The 26,979-nt window shown below is 38.6% G+C and overlaps 1 protein-coding gene across 4 annotated transcripts in view; it reads right to left on the bottom strand.

Moving 5' to 3' along the window:
* Positions 1 to 26,979, bottom strand: part of FGF13 (fibroblast growth factor 13) — a 573,118-nt gene that overhangs the window by 1,953 nt on the left and 544,186 nt on the right. For all 4 annotated transcript variants that reach the window (XM_033201057.1, XM_033201056.1, XM_033201059.1 and 1 more), the window contains one exon: positions 2,038 to 2,236. In XM_033201057.1, the coding sequence (XP_033056948.1) occupies positions 2,038 to 2,236 (199 nt within the window). The remainder of the gene's footprint in view (positions 1 to 2,037; positions 2,237 to 26,979) is intronic.

Below are 26,979 nucleotides of genomic sequence, written 5' to 3'. Positions count from 1 at the left end.
AATTTAAAATATTTTAAAACACTGATTTCTATCATACTTTAAAATGAAACACTTTAAGAGCCTAAGTATTGGATAATTCTTGGTATATTAAATGGTAAAATTTATTATTGTTGTGCTATAAATAAACATAATAGCTTAGAGTTATGGAACACTTATAACACTAGATACTACTCTAAGTGCTTTGCATGCATTATCCCATTTAGTCCCTATGAGAATCTTATGAGTACTCTTATCCATATTATACAGATGGACTTGAGGCATACACAGGTAAATAACCTGTTCAAGACCATCCAGTTAGTAAAAAGTGAACTTGGGCCTTGAATCTAGGCAGTCTGGCTCCAAAAAACGTGCTATAAAACACAGTGCTATGCTTGTTTGAATTGCGCAGTGTCTGCCCCTACTCTAAACCCCTACTCTAACCCCAGGCTAGTAATCTCTTTGAAGTCTTCCTCTGCTTTGCCTGCATTTTCTGTCTCTTCTCTACCATATCTCACTATTTCTTATATTTCTATCTTCCATAGCCTATTCTTATCCCTCACCCTTTCTAATCTGCTGTTAATTTGCTAATAATGATGGGAAAACTATAAGCAAAATTTGCTGAAATAATGTGTTGGGCCCTTAGAGAGGACCCAAGGAACTTTCTGGTGTTAAGTGTACACACATTTTTTTTTTTTTTTTTTTTTGAGACAGAGTCTCGCTCTGTCGCCCAGGCTGGAGTGCAGTGGTGCGATCTCGGCTCACTGCAAGCTCTGCCTCCAGGGTTCACACCATTCTCCTGCCTCAGCCTCCTGAGTAGCTGGGACTACAGGTGCCCACCACCACGCCTGGCTAATTTTTTTGTATTTTTAGTAGAGACGGGGTTTCCCCGTGTTAGCCAGGATAGTCTCGATCTCCTGACCTCCTGATCCGCCCACCTCAGCCTCCCAAAGTGCTGGGATTACAGGTGTGAGCCACCACACCCAGCTGTGTACACACATTTTTAACACCTATGTTTCTGCCCAGGTAACACTGTAGCATAATTTGGGGGTCTTGGCTGTCCTGAGTTAGCATGTAAGTTACTTCTACATAAGTAAAGTGTCACTATATGTACATGCATTATGGAAAAATTAAAATCAGGAGAGCAAATATTTTTGAGTGTTACAAAATGTAAGGTTTTAAAATAAATGTCTTAATGTGGAACAACTGTTTCATTTTCAAAAGTATTATTAAGGACTGTTTTAAATTACTATTTCTAAATGTTCAACATCACTAATCATAGGGAAATGCAAATTTAAACCACAATGGGATACCACCTAAATGCTGCAAGAATGGCCATAATTAAAATGTCAAAAAACAACAGATGTTGGCATGGATGTGGTGAAAAGGGAACACTTTTACACTGCTGGTGAGAATGTAAATTAGTACAACCACTATGGAAAACAGTATGGAGAATCCTTAAAGAACTAAAAGTAGCATTGGATCCAGCAATCTCACTCCTGGGTAGCTACTGAAAGGAAAATAAGTCACCATATGAAAAAGACACCTGCACAGGTATGTTTATAGCAGCACAACTCACAATTGCAAAAATATGGAACCAACTTAAGTGCCCATCAATCAATGAGTGGATAAAAAAAGTGGTATATATACACCATGGAATACTACTCAGCCATAAAAAAGAATGATATGATGTCTTTTGCAGCAACTTGGATGGAGCTGGAGGCCATTATTCGAAGTGAACTCAGGAATGGAAAGCCAAATATTGTATGTTCTCACTTAAGTGGGAGCTAAGCTATGAGGACACAAAGTATAAGCATGATATAATGGACTTTGGGAACTTGGGTGGGGGGAAGGTTGGGAGTGGGGTGAGGGCTAAAACACTACATATTGGGTACAGTGTATACTGCTTGGGTGATGAGTGCACCAAAATTTCAGAAATCACCACTAAATAGCTTGCCTATGTAACCAAAAACCACCTGTACCCCAAAACTATTGAAATTTAATAAATAAATAAGTATTATTTAGTAGCATAATCCATAGTTCCCAAAATATCAAATGTACCTTTTAGTGGTTTGGGCAGAAAATGAGCTGCAGGCTTGTTCTTCTTCACATGGTTGCCTTTCATGATCTCTCCTTCTTTGTTCAGACCCAGATACCACCCTCGGCCTGACTGCTGCTGACGGTATATCATTGATGAATATGTCACATAATAATTTTCAAACACTGATTCTTTGAATTTGCACTCAGGTGTGAAAAGTTCCTGCAACAAAAGTATATAAACAAAAGTTCAGTGTTTATAGCTACAAATTTCCTGTAGAATCATGCGGTATTGCCTTTTAGGGGGTTAAGACATACTTTGTAAAAGCTTGCATGATTGGTGCTCTATTTTAATAGTATAAACTATCATCATTGGAAACCAGCAGACTATATATAACATTTCACATGAGGCTTTAGAAAAAGCCGTAAGTGAAGGTGTTATTGATCAATTATTAGCTCTCTTTGTAATAGGTAATGGGAACATCAGAATAAGCCACATAAGTGAAATATATCGGACAACTACAAGAGTCAAGGATTGAAAAGACAAGCACAAAACTGACACATGGAGCTTTGTTCCCTTCAGGGTTCAATATGAAAAAAAAAAAAAAATTCGGTCCTTGTACTTAATTTTCATGGATTCTTGAGTTATCATACACTATGGTTGTCAATTGCCTCAGGCTGAAACCTGTGTTACAGTGCTTTCTGCCTATGTTTCTAAAAGAATGCTACAAAGAAAGCCTACCTTTTACTTTTAGGTAAACCAAATCGATTTTTTTTTTGGATCAATGAACCTTGACTTGAGACAGAAAGAAAAATTCCCCCCTCCCCCATCCTTGCCTTACAGTAACATTTACATGCAAATCAATACAAAAGCAAGGAATTTATAGTGATTTTACTAGCAGACATGATAGAGCAGCCCAGTGGACTTTGAACTCAGGAATGTGGTTTTCTGTCATGCATTTGGCCATTTTTACTTTAGACTGGATTTTTCAAAAGAAGGGCTCCTGCCCTCAATAGACCATTTCAAAGAAAAAAAAAAAAAAACAACCTTTTGTGTGTTTGAGTGTACGCGTGTCTATGTGTACAATAAACAGCCATTAAAAATGATAATTTCTAAGCTAAATGAAATGAATAGTAGATTTGAATCTATAAGAAATCCACAGAGTAGCAAAGGGCCTACTTGGAGTGGAAGATTATTAGGAAAATGCTAACTGAGCTACATGTGATAGAGGCACCAATTAAACTACCAGATTTTTGCTAATTTGCTGAGATGTTATCAGGAAAAACACTTGGTACTATCATCAAAAACATGTATACAAACTAATATTGCAAGCTTTCTGGGGCACCAGTTTTTTAAAAACAATGTCTCCATGGTTTTACCTTTCTTTATTTTCATATTGGATACCATTTTAAGCAATACACACTAGCTGAGCAGCAACATCTGAAGCCCTCTCAGTCACTTCAGCAAAGAGGGATATATTCCTCATGCAAGGCAGCTTTTCTCTGAAATTTAAGCACTCAAGCAATTTCCTTTCCTTTCTTCTAGGATTCTACGATCAGTGCTTCACACAGTAATCTGCCTAATCTCCCCTCAGCTTCCCAATCTGGCTCCCAGAATGCACGAATTGGAGTATCTTTGGGGGTTATTTCAGCCTAGGGGCACACTCATAGATCTTCAGAGGATTCACACAAATTCAACCTACTCAAGAAGCAATGTACTTCTAAGGCAACTGTCACATGTTAGGAACCAAAATGTTCTATTTATGGGCTGTGAAAACTCCTCTTTGTAGGATTTCTCAACATAGAGAAAGCCAAGAAAGTACCAAGAAATTTGACTAGAAGTCTCCACATTTCCTTTAGTGGTGAGGACAACTACATAGAACGTTGCTGAAATTCTTTGGGAATTAAATCACTGTATGGAAAAAAATCATCATTGGAGAATGGATTTTCCTTTCATAAAGAGTCAAACCATTTGAAAACAAATCTGGTGAAAAATGCATATGATCAAGGCAAGTGATACCAATTAGCCACATAAACAATGTATGGCTGACTTCAGAATGGTGAGATGGGATCATTGCATATTCTAAGTCAGGTCCCCAAAATGGGCTGCATTTAATGTCTTATGAGATAGCAGCATTCATTCATTCATTTAATACACATTTTCTAAGGATCCATTATGTACTTGGTTGGTGCTAAATATTCATAGGTAAGTAGTATGTGGCCTCAGACAGCTTATCATATATTTGTAGGTGTCAGGCATGTACCCAAATGTCATAGATACAATGTGTGCTACCATAAGGAAAGAAAGGGAGGCTTACAGGAGGTGCTATATGAAAACAGAAAAAGCCAGACTTAATTCTGACTGAGGGACTAGGGAGGGATTCACAGAGAGGGTATCATTTTAGTTAAGCTTTTCAATACAGAAAATGGAAGAATAATATTGGAAGCACAGGGCCACACTTCCTCTACTTTTCCTGTATTCTCTGTCTTAGTAATTGGAGTCCACCATCCTGGCAGTTGCTCACACTTAACACTTCAGAGGGCCTTTCATTTCATTCCCGTGCTCTCTAGTCCATGATCCATGACCTTCACCTGCCATTCCCAATGCCACTGCTCTACTTTGCGCCTTATTACCTCTTCACTGGACTGCTGTCATAACCTCCTAACTGGTTTCTTCTCTTCAGCTGGCAGGTTTGCTTTCCTAAAGCAAAGTTCCCTTCCTTGGGAAATTTGGATGATTTCACCTTGCCTATAGTAAAAACAACAAACAACTTGATGTAACATTAAAAAATTCTCCACAATTCAGTCACTACCATGCCTTCCAGCGTCATCTTCCAGTGTCATTCACCACAGAACCATGTGTGCCTTTGTGCTTTACTAATGCCTTTGCTTAGAATGTCATTCCTTTGTTTCTCTACCTACTGGCTTTCCTCTAATCCTCCAAGGCCTACCTCAAATATGACTGTTTCCAGAATCACATATAATCTCTCCCAATCAGAACTGATCACACCTGTTATCTGTGCTGCCATAAACTCTATCTACATCTCTAGCATGGCCCTGTGACTCATACAATTGTATGATTAGCTCCAGATGGCAGGGAACTTGTCTTACTTTTTTCCCCAATCTACCTTCCCCCCACAAAAATGACACGTTAGCACATGGCAGACCACTTGATTATTGTTTATATAATTTGAATTTCAGATGTTCAGATTTAAATATTGGAAATTCTAGGATGCAGAATTATCAACTAGTAAAAAGTCTGCAGGGAATTTCCTTAATACCATATCATGAAATCAGTTGTATGTAAAATGAGGTTGTCACTGCATGGACAGATTCTGCAAGTGTAATTTAGTATCTGTTAAGAATAACATAGCACCTACAACATCAGGAGAAAAGACTTGGCAATTGTTACAACTATCGAAAAATGGCAAGGAAGGACTCAATGAACTGAATGCTCTGTCACATCCTGGCAATTTCTTAGTCATCACCACTAAATTTGGACTCAAAAACTCCGTAGAGAGGGAGAAAAATGAGGCCAAAAAAAGAACGTTGAAGCAACCAAAGGAGTGTTCTGTTCTCTGTGTATGACACTGTCATTTTATCCAGTGTTGAGTAGGCAGAAGAGGCTTGATTTTTATCAAATGTGAAAAAATGTGAACATCCCACCCAACACAGGCAGGTCCACCAAAAGGATACAGTTTCACCCCTGTGTCTCTGCAGTGATTCATATGAATAATAGAAACTGGATTTGTCCCAACCCACGAAATCCCTGTTCAGAGGAGACTAGGTAGATGTATGCTAAGGAACCAACCTACTTTGATTGATCTGGAGATGCTCACTAGTGCACTGGAAGAAGGTACCATAGCGGTCTTGACACATGGGAGGCACTAAATAAAGGCAGCGATCACTGTGTTCTGGATTTAATAGGCACTAGATAAATGTCTGCTATTGTAATTAATGCACGAATGAGTTAAAAAGATGTCATGCATTCCCTGCATAGTCACTGAGAAATTACTTGACATGACTACAAAATAAAAGATGCTTTAAGTCTTATAACCTTTTATGTGTTGATTTCTCTTAAAAGAAATATATGTTTTGCATATCTATGTTTTTTCAGAAAAATAACATTTACTTAATGAAATAATCAATCTGTCTCTAAAATTTTTCCTCTGTATAATCATGTCTATTCCCCTTGAAGTTCAATGTCTGTTTCTTAGTGAATACTGAACCTTTTATTTAAGAAATTCATGGTGGCTCACGCCTGTAATCTCAGCACTTTTGGAGGCTGAGGCGGGTGGATCATGAGGTCAGGAGATCGAGAGCATCCTGGCTAACATGGTGAAACCCTGTCTCTAGTAAAAATACAAAAAAAAAAAAAAAAATTAGCCAGGCATGGTGGCACGTGCCTGTAGTCCCAGCTACTCGGGAGGCTGAGGCAGGAGAATCACTTGAACCTGGGAGGCAGAGGTTGCAGTGAACCGAGATTGCACCAATGCACTTCAGCCTGGGCGACAGAGCAAGACTCCATCTCAAAAAAAAAAAAAAAAAATCATATCAGTTAGTATTATTATAGTATAATGATAATATTTTGGGTAAGGAATGAAGAATCTACATTCAGAGAATAGGTGGATCCAGGAGCAAAATCTAATATTCCTTTTTACCAACGTAGTCACATGATGAGGGAGGAAATAATTCTTTGGAGGTTGAAATATCACTGACAAGAATAAAACATTGAACCCTGAAATCACATCCATATAACATATTGGGGAATTGTTACAATCACAGATGTTAATGGTCAGCTGCCCTTCTCAGGGCATATTAAGACCTCCACACAGACTTTGAGAGGCAAGTGAAGAATGCATTCGTGCAACAGTTATGTTAAATATATGCAAATAACTGCAAGACCCAAGGGTGTACCAGAAAACATTTTTTCCCTAGAACAAAGGCTTGGGAGCAATATAAATTGTTATTCTCTGTTACAGTCAGAAGAAGCAACAGTGGCCTGGCTTGCCCCTGGCACCAAGGGCAAAGTACAGACAGAGTGTAGTAGTATCTCTTTGGCCTCCCAGAGCTGGAGCCAGGTTAATAGAAGAGTGGGCTGTGATGATGGCTTCCCTGAATGGAGCCAAGTAAGGACCATGTCAGTCAGCAGACGGTGTGCAGCTATATCTTCAGTAGCCATACCAAAATGATGAGGGCTAAAATATCTGTATAACATTTATGTTATTTCAGAGTCTTAAACACATCTCCAATACCAAAAGATACACACCAAGACTAAGTGCCTTCTTGATTAAAATAAGTAATTTGGCAAACACAGGCCTTAATAACAGGTTTTTCATACTTTTTTTCACCCTGCTCTTGTATTTTCAGCTATAGTGCTGAGATAGAAAGCCCCTAAGGGAAAAATTCTAAACATACATGCATGTGACCACCCCCCGGCTTACACAAACAACTTATCTAGAAAACCCCTAGCCGTTTGAGGTTGCAACATACATGCATGTGACCACCCCGGGCTTACACAAACAACTTATCTAGAAAACCCCTAGCCGTTTGAGGTTGCAACATACATGCATGTGACCACCCCCCGGGCTTACACAAACAACCTATCTGGAAAACCCCCAGCCGTTTGAGGTTGCGAAAAAGGCGGGAACCAACCAGAAACTGCCGAATGTTCAACTTTAAATGTTAACCAATAATAAGCTTGTAACTACTGTTCTCTGTGACTTGTTTGTACCTCGCTATAAAAGAAACCTACAACAGCAGCCGGGGCCTCTCTCTTTACCTGCCATTGTATAAAGCGGAGAGGTCCGGGTTCGAACTCGTAATAAAGCGACCCCGGCTATTTGGCTTTGACTCTGGACTCTGGTGGTCACTTACTGGGGTCTCGCGACTTCGGGCACAACAGTGCAACTGATAGGGTGGCACTGTTTCTTTTTTTTTTTTTTGAGACGGAGTCTCGCTCTGTCGCCCAGGCTGGAGTGCAGTGGCCGGATCTCAGCTCCCTGCAAGCTCCGCCTCCCGGGTTTACGCCATTCTCCTGCCTCAGCCTCCCAAGTAGCTGGGACTACAGGCGCCCGCCACCTCGCCCGGCTAGTTTTTTTTTTTTTTGTATTTTTTAGTAGAGACAGGGTTTCACTGTGTTAGCCAGGATGGTCTCGATCTCCTGACCTCGTGATCCGCCCGCCTCGGCCTCCCAAAGTGCTGGGATTACAGGCTTGAGCCACCGCGCCCGGCCGGCACTGTTTCATTTGAGTCCGCATCTCAGCAGGATGGGAGGCTTTGAGGATTGCCATGCAGACTGTAAATGTTTCCCTTTAGCATATTTCTCTCAAAAACAGATTTTTTTTTTTTACATGGGCTGCACTGATTCCCTTGGATCTAGAGGGAGCAACAGAGTGTACTGAAGTTGTCCATACATAAAATGGTAACACTAAGTCCCCAGTCTGGCGAACAAAGCCTGTGATGGCAGTGTTGCCAAGTGCACACATCCTGGTATAGATTCATGTGTCTCAATATATTTTGTTTAATTCACATGTAACATTTTTTTTTTTTTTTTTTTTTTTTTTTTGAGACGGAGTCTCGCTCTGTCACCCAGGCTGGAGTGCTGTGGCCGGATCTCAGCTCACTGCAAGCTCTGCCTCCCGGGTTCACGCCATTCTCCTGCCTCAGCCTCCCTGGTAGCTGGGACTACAGGCACCCGCCACCTCGCCCGGCTAGTTTTTTGTATTTTTTAGTAGAGACGGGGTTTCACTGTTTTAGCCAGGATGGTCTCTATCTCCTGACCTCGTGATCTGCCTGTCTCGGCCTCCCAGAGGACTATTTTATAGTAGAGACAGGCAAGTCAGAAACTTGCCTGTGAGGGTAGAAAAAGTAGGTGATCAAAGGAGGAAAGTGACCTAGAGGTAAATTCAATTTCAAAACTAGAAAGGATGAGAGACAGGGGAAGGAAGAGAGGTATGGAGAAGAGGGGGAGAGAGTGAGGGAGGGAAGCAAGGAGGGAGGGAGGGAGAAAAGGAGGAAGAGAATAGAGAATAACAAAAGCAAAACAATACTTAAGCAAAAATAAAGAAATTCCTAATAATCCAGACATAGGCAAGAACCTTATACTTTTAGTCTTTTTGTCTGCAAATAGTTAAGTGTTTCAATTAAATTCTATTAGACTGATTTTTGTAAAATGGTGAAAAAAATCTACCAGTTCTGCTGATCTTACTGGTTGTTGTATGAGGATGCAATGAGATGATCTAGGGTGAAAGAAGCTCTGAATATTGTAAGCTCCAAAAACATGAAATGTGGGATTGCTTCTGATAATATAGGCCCAGAAATCAGGGCCAAATAAATAAATCCACTTTTCAAGATTGTTTTTCACTACGGGATCAATTTACAAAAAAAAGAGGCCGGGCTATATGTGTTTTATTAACATGGAAGAATATAAATTCTGTCAAAAATTAGGACTGCACATGAATTACACTTTGTGTTCAGTGCTCTCCTCCAAGCTTGGTTCTCAGAGAACTGTTTTGCCTCCTTTCATTTTTCATTTCTGTCTGCAATAGGCTGAAATGGCTGCAGTCATCCAAGCCATAGCACTAAAGAAATGCAGTGCTTAAAAAGGGTTTCAAGAAATACCATGCCACAAAATGACTTAAAAATACACATGTTAATTAGCAACCATTTGTAAAGAAATGCAAATTGGAATTAAGAGTATGCACATTGGGACTATTTTTCCTCATATGGCTACACTGAATTATTTACCAAGAATTTCTATCTTCCTAGATATTTCATAGATATTTTAATTTACCTTTTTTTTTTTTTTTGAGACGGAGTTTCGCTGTGTCGCCCAGGCTGGAGTGCAGTGGCCGGATCTCAGCTCACTGCAAGTTCCGCCTCCCGGGTTCACGCCATTCTCCCGCCTCAGCCTCCGAGTAGCTGGGACTACAGGCGCCCGCCACCTCGCCCGGCTAGTTTTTTTTTTTTTTGTATTTTTAGTAGAGACGGGGGTTTCACCGTGTTAGCCAGGAGGGTCTCGATCTCCTGACCTCGTGATCCACCCGCCTCGGCCTCCCAAAGTGCTGGGATTACAGGCTTGAGCCACCGCGCCCGGCCATTTTAATTTACCTTATGTGGACCCCACAAAATGTCAGCAGAGTGTCGCTTTTTCTCCTTAGTTCTTCACAAACAAAAATAAGAAAATATTCAGGAACCTGTCAACTAATGGCCTGTTGAAAACAGAACTAGGTCTCAGATATGACCATATTTCAGCCCTGGAGTTCATTTAGTCCTCTATACTGAATTGTTCTGGATTTTCATATATTTCTGTAAAGCAATGTCATACAATGGCTTATCCAGGCTCTGAATTCTTCCAAAACAATGTTTTATAAAACACACTGAAATAAGCTAGAAGTTAAAGAACGAGAGGAAACAAATACAATACATTCCTTCCAGAGGCTAAGATGGGTTATTTTTGTTGTGATATAAAAATTACATGATCCAAACGCCTCACTCTCCTGCAAGCCTGGTCAGCAAATACATTCTGACATGGAAGTAGCTTGTTGAGACTCGTGACAAAGAAGAGAGATAGGCCACATGTCTTCAAGACTGTGTGACTGGCCCAAGACTGTGTTAGTCTGACCCTAACCTTGCAGAAGAATACAGATTGCTTAGGCAATCCAATTAGGTGGCAGAGGGAGTAATTCATTTTACATAAAGTATGTTCCAGAGAGACTGTGTGAACTGCTGTATATTTTAAAACTTACTAGGGCATCTCACTGTTTAACAGAAATCTGTGGAATGTTTTTTTCAAGTGAAGAACACTTCTCTAAGGTGAATAACCCCCTGAAAAACCTCCTATTAACCTGCTTATTATGTGTATTAATTCAGCATATTGGTTTTTTTAATGGCAGGGTTGATCTATGTGTTTTGTTGTTGTTGTTGTTGTTGATTTAAAGTCTGTGCTTTTTTATTATTATTGTACTTTCAGTTCTAGGGTACATATGCACAATGTGCAGGTTTATTACATATGTATACACGTGCCATGTTGGTGTGCTGCACCCATTAACTTGTCATTTACATTAGGTGTATCTCCTAATGCTGTCCCTCCCCCCTCCACTAACTCCACAACAGGCCCCGGTGTGTGATGTTCCCCTTCCTGTGATCTATGTGTTTTGAAAGGTGAATCAAATATCAGATATCTTTTCTAAAAATAAACCTTCTAGATTTTTAGCCAGTCGCTGGAATTCATTTGTGCCCACTGGATACATAGTCTCTGCTACTATGAAGCTTTCTAATGTGTGGCAGTCCTCTTCTCTGTATTGACTTCAGAGTGGCATCTAAATCCAGCTGCAAGAATATGAGTTCTGAAGTACATGTTATCCGGAGAACAAGCTTAGTAGGTTGTGTCTTTTTAAATAGCTGTTGCAAGCACTTGACTAAAAATTCAAAGCTTAGGAGCTCTGAAAAATTTTCACAGAGATCCAACCAACTGTCATGCACAAGACAAAGGTCCTTTTCTCCTAAATGAATTGAAAAGCTCCAGCAAGGCCTATTAAAAATAAAATGACACCAAAGTGGGTGCATATTATTCTTGTACCTCAGGATTCTTTTTCTTTCTTTCTTTCTTTTTTTTTTTTTTGAGACGGAGTCTCATTCTGTTGCCCAGGCTGGAGTACAATGGCATGATCTTGGCTCGCTGCAACCTCCACCTCCCGGGTTCAAGGGATTCTCCTGCCTCAGCCTCCCAAGTAGCTGGGATTACAGGCAAGGGCCACCACGCCTGGCTAATTTTTGTATTTTTTTATTAGAGATGGGGTTTTACCATGTTGGCCAGGCTGGTCCCAAACTCCTGATTTCAGGTGATCCGCCTGCCTTGGCCTCCCAAAGTGCTGGGATTACAGGCGTGAGCCACCACACCTGGCCAGGAATTTTTGAGAATCATACTTTTGACACACATTGGATAGCAGCTCTGTTACATTGGTAGGGTTTGTCTCTGAAGAAAAGTGTCACAGTAATTAGGAGTCTGCTTCTTCAAAACTTTGAAAGGAGACTCTCTTGAACAAGTGGGAAAGTAACGCTAGACAATAGCAACTGCTCAAATGGAAGTCACCAATGTATTCTTTCTCCTGCAAAACATAAAAGCTGGTGTCAGGGCAAGGTGCAAAGGCCTCATCTATAAACCAAGGATTTGAATGGATGAGAATGGTGCTGCAGAGGACTATTAAACTGCTGCATCACATTACATCTGCAAATGACTACTGAGGATAACAAGTGCTAAAGAGAGGAATCTTTTTTACAAAGAGCGCATTTCTACTCATCAGTCCTTTGAAAGGAGCTACATGAGAGGATGCTAGGGGCAGTCATTTGTCACGAATCTGAATGGAGGGAGCCAATTTATTCATTTGAGACCTAAGCAGAAGAATTAATTCTAATCTAGGATTTAATGAAAGCCTACTGTGTCCCAGGCACTGTGACAGCCCCCTTTGAAATATGTAACAATCTGCTTTACTCTTGAAGGCACCTCTCAGTAATTACATCCCTCTGGCCTGAGAGTTCCTCCCACCTCACAGGTTAGAAAATCACAGCATCGGTACCCTTAACAAGTCATTTTTTAAAATAAACTCAATTGCAAGTGCACTTTTTCACCCACAGAGTAGTTACTGGGTAGACAATAGCTGTAACGTCAACTCCCTTCTAAATGCGCAACTTCAACATTTGCTGAAGGCTCAGCCCTCCCTCCTATTTGTGTGCCCTGGCCCTTTTGAAGAGCTCAGTTCTAATTTGCCTCTTCCACTTCCCAGTTTTCTGACTGTAGGCAATTGGTGTGTTTTCTGATCCTGCATCTGCAAGATGGGGACAGCATCATGTGCCTCATAGGGAAGATCACAGAAGGCCTGGGGAAGCAGTTAGCCTAGGTGGAAATGTTCAACAACTACCAGATCCCTTCCCTTCCTTTAACTTTCCATTTGTGTGATATATAAGAAAATGTAGCATTCTCCCCACCCTGCAATTTGAAACTGGTATAAAAACTGGTGAATGTCAATAACAACAGAGAAGAAAAGCACCTTTCCATTTCTGTGAGGGGCGAACGCTACACATTAATTGTATGTGCGAGAAAGGCTTACAGTACTGAAAGGCTTACAGTACTGATTTCAAGGATGACAATACATGAGCCTTTGATTTAGGGCTTACAATATTCTAAGAGTCTAATGCTAGAATTACTATAATGTGTATCAGTGAGACCACATGATAATAAAGGGATTTGTGAAATAATCCAATATTAATAGGCCAGATGACATTTACACATCTCACTTTAATTACTATGCTACAAAACTACAGTATTATTATCTCATTTCCTTTGTTCCAAACCACTGTTTTACTAGTTCTACTTTCATAATGTAGGTTACTAATGACAATAATGAAAAATATAACAGTACTTTATGTTTAAGCAGTGCCTACATTTAAAGTTTTCTACAACTGCTTGAATAGTTATGGCATTCAAGTGATAGGTAAGGGACAGTTTAACAAAAGTCATGATAACAAAAGTAATAATTATAATGGGTTTTGGTAGACTTTTAAAAAATTCTCTGAAGACCTTGTTTTAGAGTCAAAGAAATGAAACCAGAGATGCTAATACACTGGAACCTGGCATGAACGCTTTCTGCTGGAGAACTAATCCAGTGCAGGGAAGCAGCTCCTTCTAGAAGAAGCTGGGATCTGTTTAAGGTAGGTGGTACTGGCATGTGATGGATATTCCTGTGGCTTCAAGACACTGAAGATCCAGGAGCTCTAACTGATCCTGAGTTCCAGAGGGTAGGAAGAGGTTTGACACAGAACAGAAGCCAGGCCAGGCAGCCTATCCCCTAGGCCACTTCTTTTTCCATTACAGTGGACAGCAGCATTCCATTTATTTTATATAAATCTGTCCACTTAACATTCTCCTAGATGGTGGCATGAAAAGGTCACTCTTCTATTGCAAAACTGTTCACAACTGAGTTTGGGCACATGTTGGGTTTTTGATTTCCAGTGAACTCTGCTCTAGAAGTATTCAGGAAATGACCCCAGAGCCCCTTGACTGAAATTAGGCTTCTGCCTTTTCAGGTACAGATGCGGGTAACACATATAAGGAGATATATTAAATTATTGAGTCAGATTCGTGTGTTTATGTGTGCACTCACATGCTTACATACGTGAGAGAGACAGAGTGAAACAGAGAAATATAAAGCAGAGAAAGACAACAGAGAATGCAAACACGGAAAGTTAAAAAAAATGAGCCATTTGCTTTCCCCAATTCTATAAACCTGTGGACTTTGAGAAATATCCACCACCCTCACCCGTGAATGTTTAAGGGGGAAGACTGGAGAGGAAGTTGTCTCTCCTTTGCGGGAGAAGACATCTCTTTACTGTTCAAACTCCCAGCTGTGCTCAGAGCTCAGGGTGAAATCTGATAGGTTGCCCAAGGTAAGTAAAGTTCTTCTATAACGTTAGTGTCTATAGAGGAGCCAAAGAGAGGAGTAAACGTATTTCTTCCTGGAGATTTTCCTATGCTCAATGCACATCCATCTCTGGCGGGGCGGGGGAGGAAACCCAGGACTCTTGAGAAGTTCAAGATTGGTGCAAAGAAATCCTGTGAAAGCTCATTAAAACAAGACACTTTGAAATATGAATGTCACCATCATAAAGTGAACCACATTTTCACAAGGGACATATAATGCTTAGATGTGTAGCTATGTTGCAGTGAACAAGACAACGATTTCCTATTTATGACTAAACTGCCATCACCTGTGATGCTGTTTATGATTGTTATCACTTTCTATTATGGCCTCTGTAGAAACCACTGCAGTGAAGTCTGAATTCTAAAAATGCAATGATTTACAGGAGTGTTTAGGCCACGTATCTAGCTACAATTCATAACTGAGCCCTTAGTAGCTTGAATTAAATTTGGCTTGCCTTGTATTTCCTGAAATATGGTAACATTTTATATTAATATTTTAAAAGGATTTTGATAACATTAAATTTTGAAATTGGCAAATTACAGTTCTTTATCAAAATATGCAATTTAAATTTTCAAATATTTGTTACCTAAGTATCACCTTAGCTGAAAACACAACACAGTAATATCATATAAACTATGAGAATATATAAAAATGATTAATACTTCATAAGCTTTGTACAACCATTACCTATCTGAAAAAATGTTCAGTTCTACTTTCAACAATGTAGACTGTTAAAGTATTTGCATGAGAATGCAAAATACATAAATTATTCCTGCAGGGAGCACTTAAAACTTGAGGTAATTATATAGCATAGAAGTTGTTTCAGACAACTCAAACAAAATAACAAGTAATTCTACAGTCACCCTTTAAAATGATTACTATTCTGTGTTACCAGTGATCCTGATCATTTAAAAATCCCTCCTTACAATTACATTCACATGATCAATTCTTACTTTGTTCTTTTACCATCAACCTCTTACAGCTGGCTCTGAAAATTTGCATGCTATAAAAGCTGAACTAGTCAGCTAGTAGAGATGAATCCTACAGTTATATTCATGCTGTGAACAGAACCGTAACACTCCCTTAATATATCTTATCATTGCACTTTTATACTAAGCGTGCATCCAAATCAAGTCCTATTTTTTACATTCCTCCTGCTCAAAATCTTTTAATGGCTCTCTGCTGCCTACAGGATAAAATCTAAACTCCCTGGCCGGGCGTTCAAGGCCCTCCACAATCTGGCACCTGCTCTCCTACAACTCTAGCATAAGATTCCTCAACTCAAGCCAGATTGGAGAAATAAGTCCAGGATGAAAAGTAGGAGAGATTTTTTTCTTATGAATGGAAAAATATCTCCTACAAACCAATTACTGTGCTTCAAGGGTAAGATACCCTCTGCGGGTAGAGAATCATTAGGTCACAAGGAGTATGTAACTAATTGCTACTAAATCTCTTTCTTATGCTCTGCAGTATTATTTTTTTTAAATCCTGAAAAATGACTTGCAGTTCTCGAACATCCCAGTTGTCGCATGTCATGGTTCCTCACACTGTGATTTAGCAGGCAGTGCACTTGTGCAAGGCTGCCATCATGCACGCAATTCTTTGGGGCCACTTGATAATAATAGGCACCTCTTCTTTTCACAGTGCACAGAGAAAAAGAGTCAAACGTCAGCATGTCAGAAACCTCCAGGCTCAGCTTTGGCAGGAATGCAAATGCACTTTACCATTGATTATTTCTGAAGACTTTTCACAGCATCAAGGAAGAGGAAAATGAAGTCGTATCTGAACAGAAGGAAGCTAAATAATTTATCTCATACTAATTTTTACCAGATGGCTGGTGAGGAAAAATCTATATTGGCAAAGATGTTGTATATATTACCTTAAAGATAATCAAGGGGCCTAAAACTTTAAATGTCCACAATATATTTCCATTTAGTCTTAGTGCTCACATTGATTTCATGCACAGGTTCTTCTGAGTGCACGTGATTGGTATACAATAAATTGTTATCACTAAGTCATTATAAGTTGCACCATCTATTCATGAATCACATCAGCACTTAGATTGCTTCTAATTGTTAAACTCTCGGATAAAATATATTTGGTGTGTCATTACATGATGATGGCTACTATATCCCTCAACATCAGGAGGATACAAACAACACTCCTTCCCCAAGAGAAAGAGAATATTGCCCTTCAGTGAGAACACAGTTCTCAAAATTAAACTCCCTCACTAAGCTTCAGGCAGAACTGGTTAAACGCTAACTTCCAACGAAAATAAACACAGTCAGTTGATGGAAAGGTGATGACTGTAAGGGAGACAGGGTGTACCAGATACACATTCTTTTCCTTTCCTGCCCAAGTTATGTCTCCGGGGGGAGGGTTGCATGTATTCCACATCGGATTCTACCCTCCCCGGCCCTGTCATGGATCCATTTGCTCTGCTTTGAAGCTCACTACTGGGGAAAGGAGACATAGACTTGTTCTTGGATTGACTCTCAAATGCCAGTTGTTCAGGAAAGACGACATTCAATTATGTGTGCTGGTTTATATCAAATAAAACGTTTTCAGATGAGCCTAGCTATTCTATTCTGTTCTCCAGGTAAGCAGGTGTAAGTTCTGGCTCCAGAAAGAAAGTGGTTTGTGTAAAGAATCATAACGCATGGTTTACCTAGACGGTCAGAACTCCTCTGAACAACATCTTGATATAATGTTTGTTGTTTGGCAGAATGTATGGTATCACCTCTGGCTGACTTATGAAGACCAATTTTTCTATATGCCATTTAATGAAGAGTTTACTCATTCAATTCAACCAAGAATTCTTAAGTGCCTATCACGTGCACTAGTTTTCCTAAACTAGATTCAGACAACCATGGTGCTTAGCACTTTTGGAATAGCATGTGCCTTCTCTAGACAGTTGTCCAACGAGCAGTTCCCAGGTCTCAGCCTGAACTCATGAAGTATCCTAAAGTGTATTCTTACAGCAAGAAGACAACAGATCAAAACTGAGTTCTATAGTCTACACTGGCCAAGCAAGATATAACTACTTTGCATGAATCTCTTCCTACTAGAATAACCTGCTTGAGCATTTATTCAATTCCAAAAGGATTCATTTGGTAAATTCATGTTATAGTTAAGTAACCTATTACCATTAGAAGCAGCAGCAGCTAATTACTTACCAATTTCTTGAAAAAAATGTGATTATCCTAGATCAAGGTACATATTAAAATTGAAATAGCTTATGTTGAAACCTAAAACCAGATCTTTCAGAATCACACTTCAGAATGACCCAAGTTGCCACCGTGACAGTACCTACAAGAACATACAAGTTGTACATGCTATGACTAGCCAAATATGAGTCAATTAATCATAGTGAACTATAAACAGTACTGTACATTCTAGGCCAATATAAGACATTAAGATTCAATTTTTTCTTTCTCTTTTTAGTTGACACATCATAATTGTACATATTAATGGGATACAGGGTGATGTTTCGATACATGTATACAAGGTGTAATGATCAAATCAGGATAATTAGCATAGCCATCACCTCAAACATTCATCATTTCTTCGTGTTGTGACCATTCAAAAATCTTCTCTTCTAGCTTTTTGAAACTATATAATAAATTATAGTTAACCATATTCACCCTTTACTGCTGCACAACACCAGAATTCATTCCTCTTATCTAGCTATAATTTTGTACAATAAGGCTCCATTTTTAAATCACCTTTCTGCACAGGAAGATTGCTTCGATCATCAGAAACAACATGCCACGAAATACACGTTGGTGTCACTGAAGTTATAGTTGTTTATGCAATTCAGATCTACTGAAGGAATGTTTACAGAAGCTGGATATTTGCTGAACACCGTAGGGAAGAGGAAGGAACAGTGGAACCATAAGCCAAGTGACCAGAATAAAAGAGAGTATGAAGACTCTGAGTAAACACTGACAGAATTTCAAATCTCACAGCTTTGGGGTAAGCTCCACAGACTAAGTTGCCAGGGACTTCACTAATTTTCTAGTGTTAGAAGGAAACAGGAGTAGATAAATTTAGCAGGTATGAAGCTATTAGAATAGGAATGTTAACGCTGTGCAAGCACATCAAATTATGTGTACAACTCCCATGACAAAGCAAAGAGATGGGGTGTGTAAACAGCAGTGACAGGAAGACAGACACACACATAAGCAGTGAAAATAATTTCAGACTACACATTTGTTTTCTTAGCAATATAAACTCTCCATTGTTTTAAGTATTCTCAATATTTAGGCACTGTTGCTCACTGTATTCTGTATAGATAATAATAGATTCGATTTTTCCTGAGCCTGAGTCACAGCCTGGTAGTAAATTAGGTGCTTAGGAAGGTACTTTACTTCTGAGGCCACTGAGCCATCATTTAGGGCGTAATATGTTTGCCATGGTTTATGAAGATGCTCCTGACTCACTTCAGTGGGAGTTGTTTTTGCTGCACTGCTGGTAGCTGAGTTAAATGAGTGTACTCATTATTTTCTTTGTGCAGTGTAGATGGGATGGGCTAATAATACTTTCTTGCCAATTCCATTCTGACCTACAGAGCAAATACCCACAACGTTTTGTTAAAATCTGAGGTTCATTCTTTGTGTGTGGAACAAAGCAAAGTCAATGAGGCTACATGGGGTGGAGGGAAAATTGTGGACTCCTTGATAGCATTCCCTAATTGACTGTGTTAGTTGGCCACTAGTACCATGTAAACTATACATGTTGTATAACAGTAATTTACAATATAAAGCAGATCATGTCATTCTTCTACTCTACACCTTCCAATAGCTTTTCATTTCACTCAGAGTCAAAGACAAAGGCCCTGACTTGGCCTAGGAGATCATCTGTGATCTGACCACTACTACATCTTTGCTCTTGTGTATCATTTGTCCTCTTTTTCATTTTATATGTCACACTGGCTTCCAGGCTTGTCCCTTTAATATGCTAAGCATAGCCACACCTCTGATTCTTTGAACTGGCTTACACCTCTACCTTGAATAATTTTTCCCCAGATATCCGCCTGAACCTTCCCCTCTCATCTTTCAAGTACCACCTCAACAGAGAGGCTTTCCCTGACCATCCTATATGAAAGAGAAACCCTTCTCTCTCCACACTCTCTATTCCTCTAACCCTTCTTGTTTATTCTCCAAAGAAAACGATATCTTTATTTGTTTAATGTCTGTCTACCCTCTCTATAATATGAGTTCCCTGTGGACAGGGATTATGTTTTGCTTATTGCTGTACTCCAGCATTTGGAACAGTACATGGTACTCTGTATTCCTGCCATAAAAATGTACTAAATTAAGGGATAGATGAATCCTGGTGGCCTGATACATTGAAGGAACAAATTATTCCAAATTATTAAGGTCTTTGCATAACTATTAAACAATTAGACCTGTCATAAAATATTTAGGACCCTACTGAGGTACAGTTCTCAGGACTTTAATTTTCACTGCTGTCATGAACTGCATTGTAATTATAAATCAGCATCTCTACCCAAAGAAACAAAATAAACCTTTATGAATACTTTTGAGCTAAACATGAAAGGCTATTCACGAAGAAGGTAGGGCAAGATGAAAGGAAACAGCTAAAGAGAATACCTTTGAAAAGTGTGCCAACAGGTAATTAATCATTAAAAGCAGCAAATCCTGATGGCTAGTAAATTTCAAGGACTTATCCTAGTAATATATGAAAGTGAAATCTTCTCAACGTATCAGAAATGCCAATTCCTTGTACTGAACAAAACAACAAATGAAGAATACATCTTTCCAAAGAAAATTCTGTAATTTTGATGATTTAATTAAAATACATTGCAGATTACAGATTAAACATTAAAACATCGAAAGCAGGTTAGCCAGGGACCTAGTATTTATCTCTGAGGTTTCATGGGGGCTTAAAACCTGATGTCACTTGTGCTTAAAATGCTCTTTGTAGAATATGGGCATCTCAGGCTGAGCACATATAGTATAGAAGGGTTCATGGTTCATTCTTTTTGCCATGGACCACAGTTTTTCTTCAATTTACCAAAACAAAGATAAGAATTTTTTTAGAAAGAGAAATATTAACCAAATACATGCCACAACTTGCTAATTAAGTACAATGGGATACAAAAATCAATCACTTCAGTGCCGCGCTTCCAATGTTACTTAGAGAAGGAAATGATTTGAAAGGAAGCATAGTAAGGAGAAAGAAAAAAGAATGATAAAGTTAATTAATTATTAGCAATTAATTATTAAATTAAATTAAAATTAATAAAAAGTTAAGAATACATTTTAATTACAAATTAATTACAAATTGGATTAAAAGAGTGATTAGATTGTGAATTACACTTCACACAAGTAAGTATTTTACCAACAGCAGTAAACACAAAATGTATCTTTATTTTACTCACTGGCAAGTAGGTACATCAGGACTCCATCATAGTGTACCTTGCTAATAAGTGAACTCAGAAGTAACGTATCTAATCAAATACTTGGGATGGTTTAGCCAGGAGCAGAGGTTCAGGGCCCTGACCTAAGAGCAGTGAAGAGGTTTAGCTGAATTCCCTGCAAGATAGTCTCTTTTGTATATAAACTAACAGACTAGATGCTGGACTCAAAATAAAAGTAAGGCCACAAGCACAATAGGCCCTTTAGTCGCTCCTTTCATGGAAACTGGTTTTTAAGACATGCTCACTGCAATCAACTGTCTTGGCTTGCTGATTTTGGCACACTGGGAAAAGAAAAAATGTATAAGGGGCGATTACATGCATTAAAAAAAATCTGAACTAAATGCATTTAAAAAAATCTGAACTAAAGGTTAATGGCAAATAGCGTTCCAGATTGGTGTGCTGTACACACTTTTGTTCTTCACTTTATATTCTATATTAAGGACGCTTTGCATTTGCATACTGGTTGAGTTTTTAAGTCAGTAAGTTGCAGAACAATAATTAGAACCCAGCCAGGTCTGTCTAACTTAGTAACTTTGGGCAAGTAATGCTACCTCCATGCCTCAGTTTCCTCATCTTTAAAATGGGGGAAAATATAGTACATTCTCCATAAAGTTGTTAGGAGGATAAAATAAGTTAAGATTTGTAAAGGGCCACCCAGCCTATAATAAGGAATACAATTTCCTAAAGCAGAAGTTTATAAATTGAGGAATGAATGGCAGTATTTTAGGATGTTTGTATTCATATAAAACAATTACTTTATGCCTGAATAAAATAGCATAGTAATGGCTGCCCCTATGTATAAACCAAAACAGGACTAACAACCAATTAGTGTCTACAGTCAGCATCAAATCTGCTTCAAGGTGAGTGATTTAGGCTTTTGGTTTTCAAAATGGGGTGATGGGCTGGGCACGGTGGCTCATGCCTGTAATCCCAGCACTTTGGGAGGCTGAGGTGGGCGGATTGCTTGAGGTCAGGAGCTCAAGACCAGCCTGGCTAACATAGTAAAACCCCGTCTCTAATAAAAATACAAAAATCAGCTGGGCGTGGTGGCACTCACCTGTAATCCCAGCTACTTGGGAGGCTGAGGCAGGAGAATCACTTGAACCCGGCAGGTGGAGGTTGCAATGAGCTGGGATTGCACCACTGCACTCCAGCTTGGGTGACAGAGTGAAACTCTGGCTCGAAAATAGATACATACATACATACATAGCGAGTGATGGCAGGTAATGAAATTCTGTGACCTCATTTTTTTTGGTAAGCTTGTTTTTTTTTTTCTGTACTTCATCAGTCATCCTTAGAGCATAGGTTAGAATCCTCCAACTTGAAGAATTTAAGTGATATTTCTAAATATCTGGCTAAGAAATCCCCAGGAGATTTCTCTGGAAGTACTTTTCCACTCCTTTGCTCTTCCACAGCTTTTGAGGAGTAAGGCTGCTCCTCCTATTGCCAGGAAATGAATTGCAAGAGCTTAAATTTTGATAGTGACCACCTAAAAGTGCATTTCATTCTAGTGTACTTTCTTCTTGTCTACATAGTAGTTCCTAGGTTTTCTTGTGTGTGTGTTTTTTGTTGTTAATACCCTCATCTAAAATACTGTCAAAATGTTGCTCTGCAACAGTAATCTGTGCCTGGTAGTCTTCATTTGGGAGTGGCCATATCATAGAAAGAAGGAAATCCGGAGTATCCACTGGCTTTTAATTCAACGTCTGTTCAACATCTGTTTCTCCCATTTAACGACAAGCTCAGATAAGGCAGAGGAAGTTTTTGGCAAGCATCAGACAATCAGTGGATTATTGTTGAATGAATAAATGTTTGGATGGATGAAGGGATAGAAATATATAATGTAGGAAGCTATTTTGACGATGGTAGAAGGAGTAAAGATACAAGGGTCAAAAATAGATTTATTCAGAATCTTGCTAATTGGTTAAAGAAAAACAAGAGAAGTTTAGATTGTCTATAAAATTTGGTGAGACTATTGATAACAGGTAGACAAAGTAAAAAGTGAGAGAAGGTTAAGAGGTGCTAAGGAGGGGCTACCACAGGGTTGATGAATGTGGATGACAGTTACTTGAGAGTGAAATGCCTTTTCGAAGGTGCTACTCTAAGCAGATTTTAGCCAATCAGTAATGATACTGCATAATGATGGTAAAACAATAATTTATTATGCAATCAAATGATTTTAATTAATATCAAAGTGTTATTATTATGTTACATCCATCCTGAGATTAGCATTTGGAGCATAATTGCTAATATTAATGCTTTGCATCTATTCATAGCAAATATGTTGATTATGCTAACCCTATGGTTTTCAGAGGGTAACTGGAGAATGCATACCTTGTTTGGGGGTTACTCTTACTCTGTAGGAATAATTCAGAACCTGTGATACTAGGATACTTTTCATTCATTCATTCATTCATTCAACAAACACTGAATACCTACTACATGCATGAAAAGTGTAGACACTATGCTAAAGCCCTAAGGATACTACAGTGAACAAGTCACAGCTATTTCCTGCTTTTTCAGAATTTACAGTCTGGTTAGAGAAACAGGAAGGATAAATGTTGCAAGCACTGTTTGGCAAGATGAGTACCAAAGTAGGAGTAATCATAGTGCGCTATTAGGAACTCTGAGAACACGTGGCGCTCTCGTCAGAGAAGGAGCTGCTGTTTAGTAAGAGCATCCTAGACTGAGGTATAACAGCCATTTTAGCCTGAGGGCCACTAGAGAGGCTCAGTCATAATAATGGATATTTTATAATAGAAATAGCTGACATTTATTCAACACGTATAGTATGTCAGTAATGTGTACAGAACTTTACATACATTATCATAGGGAATACGACGGCACAGCGTATGTAAATCCCATAGGTGTTGGGGGGAATAGCAGAGTTGCCTTGGGAAATTTTCTAAGGCTTTCTCTAGGCTGCAGTGGCTCCTCAAAGCTGATAGCAATAGCAAATAAGAACAATCCCGTCACAGTACCTCTTGGTTGGCAAGGAGTTCAACTGAGCTTATTGGAGGAGGAGACCATAGCATCTTGTGGGGTTCATGATAGCCAGTGAATGACAAGACTTGGTATAATATTTCACATTGCCAATCACTAGGGGCATATGGGTTTAACACTAACAAATCTTCTGGCAGATGCCAGTAGGTTATTAGCTTAATGCTGGTGGGTTAAAGTGTCAGAAAAGTAGGGGGCACAACCTCCTTTTCAATCTTCTAGGTAGGTACTACTAAAGTGTGAAACAAATGGCAGGCGGACTCCTTCTCAAAAAATAGACACAATGTCCAAAAAACAGAGAAGGCTGAAAGATACTAATTTGAGAACATGGTGAGGCATCTTAACCAGGGAAATGCTACACATAGAAAGGAACAAAGTACCAGCTATGGACATCATGAAGGCCTAACTTTTCAATCAGACTGACAGCACTGAATGAAATAATCTGTTATATTTAATAACCCTTGCTAAAGCTTTTCAGAAATCATGATGGCATTTCATAGATCACCCCTGTGCACTCTGAGCTCAATTCTCAATTATTGGTAAAACGACTCCTACATATTATTCTCCTTGACCTTGTTCTTTAGGAATTATTGGAAATCAATTTTAGAAAAAAAAAAGCAAATTAATTGGCATATATTTATTGATTGCCTATGGGCAGGGTAATGTACTAGGTTCTTGGAAATGAATGAAAATATTTAGTTGAATCTTTAATTTTGATCCTCTGGGATCCCATTTGTCATGAATAAACACAACCCAGTAACTTAAGAAGTAGGTGTTTATGTGACTTCATCTATTATTAAAATAACATTAATCACCATGTTATTGAATTATCTTATTACAACTGCAAACACAGAATTTCCTTTAGCAATTACTGACTTCCTACAGACACAAGCATTTAAATATGGGCATTTGCCTTTAGCCATAAAGAGCCAATATTAGGAGCTTTTGCCTCAAGCCACATGGGTATGCATAAACTATTTGAAACCATTTTGAAATTTTGACACAATATTATACAATCATATTGCATGCGATGATGTGACTACATTGACTACTTTTATCATCTCAATTTTCCACTTAATGGCTTTGGCTATATACTTAAGGAAACCAAACCAATGATTTGGAGTGTCCTTCTTGGAAATTCTCATGACACACATTTAATTTTTTAAGTTTGAATTTAAATTTTTTTGTGGATGCACAGGAGGTGTATATATTTATGGGGCCCATGAGATATTTTGATACAGGTATACAGTGTGTAATAATCACATCAGGGTAAATGGGGTATTCAACACCTCAAGCACTTACCCTTTCTTTATGTTACAATCCAATTATACTCTTCCAGCTATTTTAAAATGTACAATAAATTATTGGTGACAGTAGTCACCCTGTGACTATGAAACACTAGATCTTATCATCCTATCTAACTATATTTTTGTACCCATTAACCATCCCCACTCCCTGCCTCACCCTTTCCAGCCTCTAGTAACCATCATTCTACCCTCTATTTTCTATGGCAAATATTTTATTTGAATGTTGCTCTATGTAGGATGTACTTCATTTTTAGAATAAAGTGATCTGAAATATATTACAGTTGGTGGAATTATACAGATAATACACACTCACTATAGTATACATCTAAGAAAAATATAATGAGGAAGTTTCATTTCTGTCCCCAAACACTATGTTATACAATCCAAAAGTCCAATGGAAACACATTTGAGGAAGTCTGCTCCTTTAGGTAATATACACTGTGTTGCCTTTTCAGAAATCTACCACCACTACTCCTCATTGAGTAGAGGAGTTAGGGCTAGTTAATAGATCACAAGTGACCCAAACTACATAAGTTACTTGGCTAGTATGTGTCCATGGAATTTTCCTTCCTTCTCCCAAACCCTATCATAGTTCTCTTACTCAGCCTTTTCTTTTGTTGTACCCTAAATAAATAAGAACTTGGAAAAGGGAATAAGAAGCAGCATATCCCTCAAAGATCTTCTTCTCAGATACCTGGTGCTCCTCTACAATTGACATTTGTGGATACAGAGTAATGGTTGCTTTCTGCCTCTTACATAAATCAAAACTGTGTTTCCATTTCTTTGCAGAGACTTATGGCTAAGGAACGCTTCAGTTTCTTAAGTTCTGATGCTAAGTCCACTTGGTGCTTTGGAATTCCAGTGGGGATGAATGAAAGCATTTCACTGTGAACTCTGGTGATGTTACTAGTGCTGCATTACTTAATCATATTAGATAACTTTCATATTAGGAAGTCCAGGAGGCACCATGATTGTTTGGAGATTTTCTCTGTTTCTCACATAGTCTTCTGTTTTCACCAATAGTATTAGATAGAAATTTAATTTCTCTGCCTCAGGTGACTTTGGTAAAAGAAAATGAGAGAAGGAGAGTTGGTACATTAGGTTAGAAATAAGGGTATAGGAATAGTTGAAGATCAGTATTTCCTTGTTCATTTTTACAGGTAGTTTGCCATTTTCATGTGTTTCATTCTATAGGAATGGCTTTGTTTTATTTCGTTTGATAATTGGGCTATAATGAGAAATAGAACAAAGCTGTGAAAGGGTTCATGACAAAATCTCACTAAGTACTATTTCTTTGAACGTAATGCAGATTTCATCAGGGGGTTCTAACCTTCTTTATCACCTTAATCTTTAAGAACAATAAAACACGATTCTCAACAAAAATTCTAATCTGCATATTAATCAACATTTTCTTCTCCTTGGAGGCGTTAGAATAAAAATACAAATAAACAATGCATCAATATAAGAAATGAGAACATTTGCATTTACATAAAGCTTCATCCAAGTCTATGTGAGAAATATAACAAAATCCACACTAGTAAAGTTGAAATTCATGAAGTCCTAATGATGTTTCCCTGAATTCTATAGGACTGGCATTGAGTGATTCACTTCCTGAGCATTGACAAAATCGGATCCATTGTTCCTTTAATTTCATTATTTTTTCTTACACAATAGTTCCTTTTCAGACAAGAGTACAGTAATAGGTAATGACAAGTACAATAAAAATGATAAT

Source organism: Trachypithecus francoisi, unplaced genomic scaffold, assembly GCF_009764315.1.
Source record: "Trachypithecus francoisi isolate TF-2019V2 unplaced genomic scaffold, Tfra_2.0 Lachesis_group6, whole genome shotgun sequence".
Lineage (NCBI taxonomy): Eukaryota > Metazoa > Chordata > Mammalia > Primates > Cercopithecidae > Trachypithecus > Trachypithecus francoisi.
The sequence above is the reverse complement of the archived record's forward strand: the minus strand, read 5'-3'. Positions and strand labels throughout refer to the sequence as shown.